Genomic DNA, 12,120 nt, shown 5'->3' with positions numbered 1-12,120 from the left:
ACTGCTTGCTTGTCCCTACAACCACCACTCCCCCCCACTTCTCCCCCCACCACTCCACCCCTCCCCTCCCCCCCCACCCCCCCACCTTAAACCAGCTTATATTTCACCCCTCTCCTATTTTTACTTAGTTCTGTTGAAGGGTCATGAGGACTCGAAACGTCAACTTTGTTCTTCTCCGCCTATGCTGCCAGACCTGCTGAGTTTTTCCAGGTATTTCTGTTCTTGTTTTGGTCAAAAGGTTGTCGAATCTGGTGCCAATCCAGAACCATGAGCGAATAATCCTAGTTGACACATCTGTGTTGCACTGTCTTAAGTTCCACCCTTCAGAAGAGATGTTAAACCATGTCTGTCCTCTCAGGTAGGTGTAAAAGATCCTATTGCACTATTAAAGGAAGAGTAGAGGAGTTCTCCTTAATGTCTGGTCAATATTTGCCTCAGTCAAAACCACAACATAACAGATTACCTGGTCATTCTCACACTGCTCTTTTTGTGGCCTTGGGTTACACAGATTGGCATTTTCCTTAATTACAACAGTGACTGCACTTCAAAAGAATTTAATTGGCTGTAATGCACTTCGGAACATCCTGAGCTAGAGAAATGTGCTATATTAATCTTATGTAACCTGTTGGTGCTAATAGAACAGGAAATATTTGATTCTAAAAAGGACAGAACACGTCGTTTGTGTTCTCGAAATTAGATCACAGCTGTAAGAAATGTGCTTAGATGCAAAAGACTGTTTTAAAATTAGCACTGGGTTGCAGGAGGGCTAAAATGCACACAAATACAAAACAGATGACATTTTAAAAAAGAATCAAAAATCTTCCACAGTTCTGCATGCACTGACAACTTTGGCTAGTGTAATTCCAATCATTGTTACAAACCATTAAAATAACTTTCAGATTTGTCTGGAGAAATTAACCTGATAGCATGAAAAGGGCACACATGAGTAATGACTGTTCAGTTGGTGGGTTGAAGCTAATGAACTAAGAATTATTTGCACTGTCATTAAACAGTATTTGTTAAATGAGCTATTCACCCCAAAACATGTTACTACATGATGAGAAGTTGAATTACCTATCTCCTCAGATAAGTAATTTTTTAAAAAGTTCACATACTTTCCATCTATCAAGCTCCATAGAAATAAAGCCTGTAAAGACTGATCTTGGGGTACAGACTTCCTGAAACAAAAACAAAAAATGCTGGAAAAACTCAGCAGGTCTGACAGCATCTGTTAACATTTCAAACCTGGTATTACTCTTCAGAGCACCTCTGCTTCCCTGCTCTTGTTATGATCCAGTTGATGTTACTGCAGGACAAGTCAGATCCCAGGGTGGAACCTGGCTTGATAGATTCTAACTTTTATTTTTTGTTTAGAACTGTGGAGGGTGGTCACTGAACAGAATCACAGGAGTCAGTTGATGAAATTTTAACAAAAGAATAAAACATTTATTAAAGAAGAAAAGATGAACTATATTACAAGACACCTTCACCCACAACTATAACTTCCCAGATATATACAGATTTGTAAGCATACCACAAGTTACAAAAACTATCTTATACTCTCGTGTTCACAGTAAATACAGAGTCCAGGTGACCTGTGGTCAGGCACACCACACATTGAAACCAAGTGAGAGATGTCACCCTAAACAGATGCTATGGGTCTCTCATCAACTCCCCTCAGATGCTTGTCCTTCACATGAGGGTTTCCAATCTCCACTCTTGAAAAACCCACTTTTGAATCTTCTCCTAAAAACGATGCCTTCCACAAGGGTCCACTTCCAGGGTTTTGAACTCTCCTTCCATTGTTCTTCTCCCCGGATTACCATCTGCATTCAAGCTTTGTCTTCCACGCACTCTCTCTCAGATACTCAGCCATGCCAAAAAAATACCACTGCTTCACATGCCCATAGGAAGGGGTCATAAACCTTTCACTGTCTCCTTGAATCTTCTGGCTTCTCAAAAGCCTATTTTGCTTTAAGTCTGCACCTTGCAGCTTTTCTCCCTTTAAACCTGGAGCGCTCCTCTGCTCCTCACTCCATCAAGACAGATCCCACAGATTTCTCAAGAACCCACCCAGATGTTAGTATTCACTGTGAGTTACCCAACTCTTTAAAACTCTATCTCCTTCATAAGGGATTCCCAATTTTGTTTTCTGCTTTGAAATTCTCCTCATTACTTCAAACTGACTGAAGAAGAGTTGTCCCTTGTGCGTTTATTCTTTAAAACTCTGTCTCCCTTTTTAAGGACTTTCAGTCTTCACTGCAGAATCCAATCACTGGCACAATTCCAGCTCTTTAGCTACTCTGAGCAGGTGACTGATCCTGGGTTTCACCAAGCTCCAATCTTCCCAGTTGCATCGAGCTAATGCTGCCCGTGGGCTCCCTGAGCCCCAGCTGCACAGAGCTACCGAATGGGTCCTGGGGCTTCCTTTAGCCCCCAGCTCTTCAGAGCTATCAGTACTTCAACTGTATGGAGCTAGCCACCTTCTTTTTCATCTGCTCCTGACTTACTGACTGACTAACATTAACTGATCCATGAACTGATCTGGGTGGCCTATCAACACACCCCCATAGGGTCCCAGCCTTGTTATTAGGCAGGAGCCAAAGTAACAGCATTGGAACATCCTGTCCCTTAAAAGCCACAATGTTCATAGACAACGAATTTACATAGCACACACAGACATAATGAACTGAATTCATAACACAGGCTAGACCAGCATTTATTGCCCATCCCTAATTTCCCTTAAGAAGCTGGCGGTAAGCCACCTTCCTGAACCACTGCAGGCCATGTGATATAAATGTAGGAAAGGAGTTCCAGGGTTTTGACCCAGTGACATTGAAGGAACGGTGATATAGTTCCGAGTCAGGATGGTGTCTGGCTTGGAGGAAAACTTGCAGGTGGTGGTGATCCCTGATTTTCAACAGTGAGGCAGCCAGTTTTCATTAGGAACATAGGATTTGCTAAAAGCAAAGAGGCCAAGATCCATCTAATTCACCTTCTGCCATTCTGGTAGGTGCATGATACACAATAAATTGAGCTGTTGACTAATCATAGCAATCAATGTCTATCAATTAGTCTTCTTTAGAACCGGACATGTTGGGAAAAGGGCAGGCGCTGGTTAAAAATTGCCCCCAACTAAATGTTAAGTTGCCTGTCAGCTTGATAGTCATTTTGTAGCTATAGCAAAGCAAGTAAATTGTACTGAAACTGAATTTATTTCATTCATTAAATATTGAAAGCCACTTGGTAATACAGAACTTCAGTATTGCTGAAAAAAAAGAAAAACTGTAGAAGCTTTTCATCTTGTACTCATCAGGACATTCGTAAGAATGCCAAATTTCAAAAGGAGCAACTATTTATACTGCATGAGAAAAGGGTGCTGATTGATTGGCAAGTTGATTGTGATTGATTGGCAAGTTGACTCTGATTGGTTAAGGAGTTGCCATGGAGAATGCATCAGGGGACTATAGTTGTCTGTGCCTTTATTTAATTGAAAAAAGTTGCAATGACTATACATGTTCCTTTTGCCTGCAGAGGATTTGTCATATGGATATACATAGCTTCTAGAAATTAAGCGTAAGTGAGCTATGTTGCAAGCTCAACTGATAATCTCAAATTGGCTGTTAGTGAAATTCTAAGCACACATGGGATTGTTCAGCAAGTGCTGTCCAAGCACAGAATCATCTAACATTAGACATTATGTTCTGAGCTTTACATGCGTGGGCTGGTTGAGGACTAACGTTAGGTATGATTCTGCAATTGGTCACAGTTGCTGAACAATCCCATGTAATAAGTAAAGATCCATTCCCATACCCAACAAACACCAATAGGTCCAGATTTTTTGAAAGCAACACCTTAACTCAGGTTGCTGAATCTTTATTGACAACAGGTGATCTGATTAATGCTGATTTACTGTGCCTATTTAAGCCAATCAATTAACTTGTTTCAATCCTGTCTTCACAGAGAGCACAGCATTCGAACTATAATGCTGAATTCCTGTCTCCTTCGCTTAAGCACACGTTCCCAATGGGTCCACAAGTATTCCCCTTATATACAAATCCTCTAAATAGCCTTTCCTAGTGTACAATATATACAGTTTGGCTGATGTAACATCTGCTCTCTCACTCCAATTTATTATTTATGAAAACTCTCACTCAGAAAAGCAGTGGTACTGCATGCATAAAGCAGTTCTAACTTGCAATCCCTAGAAAGCATAATATTGCCATTAGTATTCTGTGATAGTTCTTGTCATGATGTTGTCTGACACTTATTACCCATTGCTGGGAAAACAAAATGTAGAAAACGGGTAGTAGTTACTGAGAAGCAGTGCAGTGGGATTATATTTTTCATCTGTAAACAGAGACTGGATTGAGTGAAACGCAAGTTGATAAAGCAGTGAAAGAAAGAATGTTCTTTTATCCAATACCTTTGATAGCTAGAAGATCTCCAAAATTGGTTCACAAACAATGAAGTACCTCTTGGAGTCTAGTCATGAATGTAAAGTAGAGAGCAAGCACCCAGCAAATGGTAGTGGAATACATGACCCAATAATCTGTTTTCTGATGAAAAAAAACAGAAAATTCTAGAAACACTCAACAACATCAGTGGAGAGGGAAATAAATAATTGTGCATTCCTAATTATAATGTTCCACCATTGGTGGCCGTGCCTTCAGTTGCCCAGGCCCCAAGCTCTGGAATCCCCTCCCTACAACTCTCCACCTCTCTACCTTACTTTCCTCCTTTAAGACACTTCTCTCCTATCTCTCTCTCTTCAAGTTTCTGGTCAGCTATCCAAATATCTCAGTTTGTGGCTGGGTGTCATATTTTGTTTTATAATATTCTTATGAAGTGCCTTAGGATATTTCATTACAGGAAAGTTGCTATAAAAGTACATGTTGTTGTATTAGTGGAGGGACATGGAAGGGTGCAAGTGAGCCTGGTAGTGAGTTGAGAAATTATCGATGTAGGGAATGTGATGGACCTATACCATTTCAAACCAATGCCCGCCCAGCAGCCAGCCAGATTGACTGCCTGGATCAAGGTCAGGAATAGTAAGTAGTGCCAGGAAGCTGCAGCTGAGGGGGGGGGCCATGGGCAGAGACAGATATTCCAAGCAGCAATATAACATTTGCTTGGTGGCTGAAGGCTTACTTGTGAGGACTGGGGGGAGTTCCACCTGGCACACAATGAGTGCTGAAAGGAGCTGATCTTCACACCATAGCCTGAGGGATTCAGAGACTTCTGCCTTGGGTCTGCTGCAAGAATCCAACAGGACCTCCAACTGACTTACAGTTCAGTTTAAGTCACAGCATTGATGATATTATCAGGCTGCAACTTTTGAATGTTAATCAGGTCCCCTTTTGCCTTCTGCAGGAACCTCTTCACCCGCTTGATTTGGATTTAGAAAAACATTAAACTATGACTGTAGAATTAGATCAATTCACAGTGGCATCAATTTTCCTTTATTATGGAACAGATCTTTCATTTCATCTCTAGTGTCAACGAGACAGGCTTTCATCTGTCTTTTCAGACACAAGATGGCCATTCCTGCAGCTTCACGTCCTCCAGAAACTCCTCCACTTCGGTAACCTGGCTGTGTTTCTTCCAGTTCTTCTTGTTCTTGTTCAGGTTCATTGTGGTCAGGTTTCTCTATCTGTTTTTTATCTCTGGCCCTACCCCCTACCCCTATGCCCCTATCCTACTTGTAGACAGAGGGTGCGGGAAGAGTGGTTGGTGGGGGTGGGGGGGTGATTAGCAGAGGGGGATGTAAAATCTAAATCAAGGCCAATACTTCAGTCATTGACTTTGACATATGGTATCAAGAGTTCAAAAAAAATGTTTCAGTAAAGCTCTTCACGCATAAGGCAGTAGGTCTACAAGTAAAACATATCGGTGGAAGGAGTTGTGTGAGAGGAAGAAGCGAGAATTATTTAAAGGATGGGAATCACGTGGAGTATCCTAGGATTCAGTGCAAGGGCTCTGCTCTATGCATTCAGAAATGCAACGAAAGTTGGCCAACTTCACTCGTGACATTAGACTGAGGGTGGGAGACAGATAGAGCCGGAAAAAACAGCCAAAAGCTAAGAACTTAGAAAATGTTTGCAAGTGGGCAGAAATGTGGCAGATGAAAATCAATACAGCTAAGTATGCAGTTTACATATGAGAAGATAAGATGTGGGCCGTATTAATAATGAGGTTAGGCTTTCATAGGGAGATGGTTAAATAGGTTGGAGAGTGATAGTACCATCTGGGAACCATTGCAAAGCATCAATTAAAGCACAGAAATCATTAGAGATGTATAATGGAGTTGATCTTCAGACAACTTTTCTTAGTGGAAACATTTAACTTTATTTACAAGACAGCAGCAGCAACTATGTGTGTGCATCAAACTCTACAACTAAAGAAGAACTCCCTTGTAGAGGTTCCCCCCGCTGCTAACACATTGGTTCACACAGATCATGTGATCTTACAATGCACAATTATTCTTAAAGCTACAGCCCTACATTTCCCAAAACTATAATTACCACATTCTTCACCCTTTAACTTTTCTGTACATTTTGTAGTTACAAAGATATTTATCTCATGACATTACAATATTTACACAGGTCATGAAATTACAAGTTTCAGGTGGTTTCCTGATCCATGTGGAATGTCGCAGCTCCACGACTTTGGATTTTTTTTTAGGAAAAACATTCTCTGGAACCTCATTAGGCACATGCAGTTCAGTGTCTTCCACTCCGACAGAGACATCAGGCATGTCTATCCTTGGTTGAGTAACTTCAACAGGAACCATAGGCTCAGTAATGGTTACAGGTGGAACATAATTTTGTTGGGGTATCTCCCTTTCTCTTAAATGATCCACATGCTTACGGGTGATCTGGCCCTCCACTTCCACGTGGTACAACAATGGCCCGGCCACAGGACTCATTTTACCAGATAACCACTTCGGTCCTGCACCAAAATTCTTTACATATACTGCTTCTCCAACACAGGATTATTCTTAAAGCTACAGTCCTACATTTCCCAAAACTATAATTACAACAAGAGAGCAATGAAACCTCTGAGAATGGTCAGTACAAGGGAAGTGCCAGACCAGAGACAAAAATTTAAGAAGTCTAGAAATGCTTAGATAATATCTCACCCAAGAGAAGACTCTGGCAAAGCTGAAGACCAACAAAAAGAAGAAAAAGGAAACTCCATGTGTAGGCACAAAACCAGAGGTAAATGCCTGGTCACCCCAGCAGCTAATCATGTGTCTGATGGCTTTGATCTAAGCAGTTCTCACTTTCATGTTCCTCCTTGCCCAATAACCTATCCCCAAGGCCTCTGGCAGACAGCAGAGGCCTAATGATTCGATCCTGTGCACGCCCTTTCAACGAGATAGAGTGTACAAAATGAGGAAACTGGGGAGAATATAAATCTTAACTGCTCTCTGATTTCTTGCTCTATTGCTGTAGAAAAGTGCATCTCATCAAATTAAGTTAATTAATCCCATTAACATTGCATAACACAGCCGGAATCGGGTGGGCTGCATCCCTCTTGGCTTTTGGGGCCATGTCTTCACTGGAACAGTCTTGGGCTGAAAGCATTGAGAAGTGTGTGCATGGCTGCAGTTTAAATATGGCGCCCTGCGTGAGGAAGCAGCGAGCTAACAACGTGGCAGAACGTGTTTCTTGTAGGTGCATAATTAATGAGGCGAGAATGGGACCATAATGGCGTGAAAACCTTACTTTTTTACAACTTACAACTTTTTCCCGCACCCTACCGCCCTTTGTGCAAATCTGGGAACATTCCAACCTAAGTTTTGAGTTCAAGCGTGTAGATAAATAGATGGCTTATAGAAATCAATATCTCAGCACCAGCAGTCTGTCTGTTTAACATAAGCACTGAAAGATTTGGTTGATCTTATAAACTATAAGTGGAATCATCCCAGACTTGCACTAAGTGTGGAAGCGGGCATGAAAAAAGTCATTTTACCTGCCGGCTGCAATGATGGGTTTTGACGCTGTATCATCCCATTCCTGGCGCACCCTGCCTTACTAATAAAGCATTCATGGAAAACAGCCTGGTTCACTGCGGGTGGGCTCGGATTTGTCTGCCACGCCCTGACCTCAGTACTTCCTTGCTTCGGGTGCCATATTTAAAGCGCACCAATGTGCAGCCTACTTCATGTCTACAGATCAGGACTGCTGCAGGGGACAGATGACCCTGAAAGCAAAAAGACAGCAGCCCCCAAATTTAGAGATGCCTCTCTGGGGCACCTGTTAGATGCCAGTGGAAGGAAACTGCGAAGACCTCTACCCCCGCAGGAGGTCTACCAGAGTCACCAATCCGGCCTGGGAAGCAGTGGCAGTGATGGTCAGCACCACCAGAGCACAAAGGAGTTCAGCCATCGAGTGTGGGGAGAGGATGAATGCCCTCATCCGTTCTGCCAGGGTAAGTCAACCACTTCATCACTCTCAACTCACAGACTCACAAACCCACCACACACTCACATGGATCTGACACCTCAAGGTACGAAACCACTAACTCTCACACACACCCTCATATCGCCATCAGGCTCATATCTCCTTCTGCTCACGTCCTCATCTTGTCCATGGCTCCACTCACCGCACAAACATTCCATGCAGTGCCATGTGTCCTGTTCACATGCTCTCCATCTGTTTTCATGCAGGATAAATTGGCTCAAAACAGTAGGGAGAGGTCCCAGATCGGGAGGTAGAGTGGCCCACAATAGGTCCCTCACTCACTTTGAGGAGCATGCCATTGCAGTGACTGGTGAGGATGTAGACCGTGTTGGCGGTGACGATGAGGTCTGTGGCGAACACACACGTGAGGATCCTGCACCACATTATCCCTCTCCCAACACAACTGTGAGTGCTCTCTCTCTTGCTTTTGACTCTGCTGCTATGCACTAACTATCTCTACTTTGGTTCACAGGGAACTCTGCCAAGTGACTGACATCCTCAGCCAGCTAGTCCCTCAGCTCCATCCAGGTCCTCACCTCCAGCCAAGAAGACACCTCCTCCATTGAAGAGCTGGAAATAAGCAGCCTGGAAGACTCTTCACAGTGTTTACCCACACCCTCCACAAGTGCTGTGACTAGGTGGGACTTAGACATAGAGCAGGCTTGGGTTCACAATCTGGGTCACATGTCCACAGCAGGAGGAGGCAGGTTCAGCCAAGCTCCCCAGCACTCAGAAGACTGCTGAGGAAGAGGCATCTGTAAGGTCCGAGTCAGATGATGAGCCCCTGGACTCAGCCTTCCAACTCATCATGGAGAGTCAGCAGAAGGCAGGGGAACATCACACAGAGCTGTTGGAAGCCCTCAACAGAGTGGCACGTGAGCCAGAGGAGTGCATCCGCCTACTCTTTGATAAGTGGTGCCTACAACTGCACACATGGAGGTCTCCATGGGGAGGATGGCGGATGCCATGGAGACACCGGTCTAGCAGAATGCATGGTTCTGCAATCCATTGTGGTAGCCATGGGTGAGTTCCTGTGGTGGCCATGTGAGAGGGAAACGGGGTACCTCGACATCCCCCCAGGTCCTCCCTCCCCTCAAGCAGTCAGGCCGGAACCTTTGGTCACCCAAAGAGAGGAGGAGCAGCAGCTGGACACCCCTGGGTCATCCACTCAGGAATCTCAGAGGCTGTCTGCACCTTTTAAGTCCCCTTAGCTTGTGAGTGCCTCAACCTCATCCTTTGTCACCCAGAGGGAGCATCTGGCCCACAGCCAAAGTAAGCTGGGACCCTCAAGGCCTTGGCTCTTCAGAGGATCCACGACAAAGTAATCAGGAGCAACAGGGCCAGCCATTTCACAGGCTGTCCCCACCTCTGCTGCGGATATCAGGGCAGCAACTAGAAGAAGTGCTAGGGCCTAGAAAAGTTTAGAAATTCTGATCACAAGTGGTTGCACGTGTCAACACATTTTGCCACTTTATAATCTGAAAATATATTCACTTTCACTGAATAATGTGTAATGTTGTTCCTAAGTTTCATTGACAGGGTTCATGAGTCCTCCCCCTGCATTCCACCCTCCCCCCACCCCACTAGCAGTTCAGATGCACATAGCTGGCCCATGAGTGATCCTGGAAGGAGACGTGTGTGCATGCGTGTGTGCGTGCATGTGTTCATGCGTGTGTGTATGTTACAATCCCCATAGAGACTTTCAGTTTTTAAGACTTTTACTGTGACAAGCAAACTAAAATCAACATAGATCAAGCATTAATTAACAGGCCAGTAATACACCAAACTAAAGAAAAAGGTAGGTTTTACATTCACTATTGCAACTAAAATATGCCTTATGAAACATTTTTATACAATACGCCACTTCTGACCGATATGTAGCTTTACAGGAACAGAATCATAGTTACTTCCAGCTTGCCGGCAGAGGTTCACTTCTCCCCACCACACTAGGTCAAAACTTCCAGTGTCCTTCGACAATCACTCCACTCAGCCTGGGTTTTCATCAAATATGATTATCACCAGCAAGTCACATCTTGGCGACTCTCCATTCCTCAATTCTTCAAGAGCCTGTTCTGTTTCCTATCTTTTGAACAGAAACCGAACCCTCAACAGCACCTTGCTTGGTTGTTAATCCACAAGAGTTCATTCTGTTTGCCACAGCGATAGCTTCTTTGTGTCTCAAACAGCAGCTGACGTTTTTCTGTGATATGCTGAGAACAGCTGTTAAAACTGCCAGCCTTACTTCAATGGGTTTCTGTTTGAATTTCTCTCCCCGAGGCAACAGGATCACATGGGTATATGTCCGAGCTGAGGTTTTTCTGAAATGTTCTGTTTTACTTTCAGTTAAAGGTACTTTTCAAAACATAACCATCTTGAAAAGTTCAGTGTTCATGACAATGTGTTGAAATTAGTGATTCACAGGGCTTATTGTAGAATGCCTTACATACCTAATGCTTTCCTTGTAATATATTGTGAGGTGAGACTCCAGTGAAGAGTTTTGCTTACCAAATACACAGATTGGACAAAATGAATTGGATTGAATGTGAAGGTCAGTACATTCCATTCACTGCAGCCTTGAATATTTGGTCATTAATTTGAACATCCAGAAAATTAGGAGCACATGAATTGGGCCCATTAATTTGCTAGGTTCAATGCAGGGACCGCAAATAACTGCCAAAATGCCATGACTTTGGATTTAAATGTTCCAATTTCTGAAAGGACCAAAGCACTAATTAATAATTTGCCTTAATAATGGTGCACTTTCCTCCATTCACTAATAGCAGCGAACGCATCTGCGAATACAATGCAGGAAGACCTGTCAACTATTTACAGGCATTAGTGAAAAGTGTAAAACACACCAACAATCTCTTTACGTAATTCTTCTCAGATTGGAACATCATCGTGTTTTTACATTCATTCCTATTCTGCAATAGTGTCGCTACTGTTAGCCCTGACTTTAATGATCACACTTTGAGTTAAATGCAGTACCCCTCCCCCTACTTCCTACCCCACAATGGGATAAAAAGAATCATTTAAAGATGCAATACTTAACAATTGCACTGAGTGCAAAGCCTGACAGAATTTACCCTATTAGGTCAAAGGAAATATCATAAAGAGCTTAGCAGATTTTACTTTGGGGTTCATGAAAAGCAGCCACTATTTCAACCATATCAAAGCTTTGCCATTATGATATGATTGGAGCCAAACCAAATCCTGCAACAGATCACCTTTGGATGATATTTGGATTCTCCATAATTGTGAAATGAAGGTGAGTGAGTCTGAGTCATCGTTGTGCCTCACTGAGCTGTGGGAAGGAACAGCAACATTATTGCCTCCTATTCGGGGTTCTTTAGGAGCCCAAGCTATCCGTTGATAATACATGCATGTTATAGAAAGTCTTTACTTTTCTAGATCCATATGTTAAGGTGTCTTTGCTGTGTGAAGGACGACGGCTAAAAAAGAAGAAAACAACCATAAAGAAAAACACACTAAATCCTACTTACAATGAGGCAATTATCTTTGACATTCCTCCAGAGAACATGGACCAGGTCAGCTTGCTGATTTCAGTCATGGACTATGACCGGTGAGTACCAGGGTCCTTATAATAGTGACTGACCGACAAGACATGAGATTCCACTTCAAATCAGTCCAT

General features: G+C 43.2%; 1 protein-coding gene across 1 annotated transcript in view; it reads left to right on the top strand.

The window, feature by feature from the left end:
• Nucleotides 1–12,120, top strand: part of LOC121282177 (synaptotagmin-6-like) — a 324,735-nt gene that overhangs the window by 296,555 nt on the left and 16,060 nt on the right. Inside the window, exon 5 of the mRNA XM_041195727.1 lies at nucleotides 11,880–12,051. Within this exon, the coding sequence (XP_041051661.1) occupies nucleotides 11,880–12,051 (172 nt within the window). The remainder of the gene's footprint in view (nucleotides 1–11,879; nucleotides 12,052–12,120) is intronic.

The sequence above is a fragment of the Carcharodon carcharias genome, chromosome 9, assembly GCF_017639515.1.
Source record: "Carcharodon carcharias isolate sCarCar2 chromosome 9, sCarCar2.pri, whole genome shotgun sequence".
Classification (NCBI taxonomy): Eukaryota; Metazoa; Chordata; class Chondrichthyes; order Lamniformes; family Lamnidae; genus Carcharodon; species Carcharodon carcharias.
Note: the sequence above shows the minus strand (reverse complement) of the source record. Positions and strands in the feature narration are given on the sequence as shown.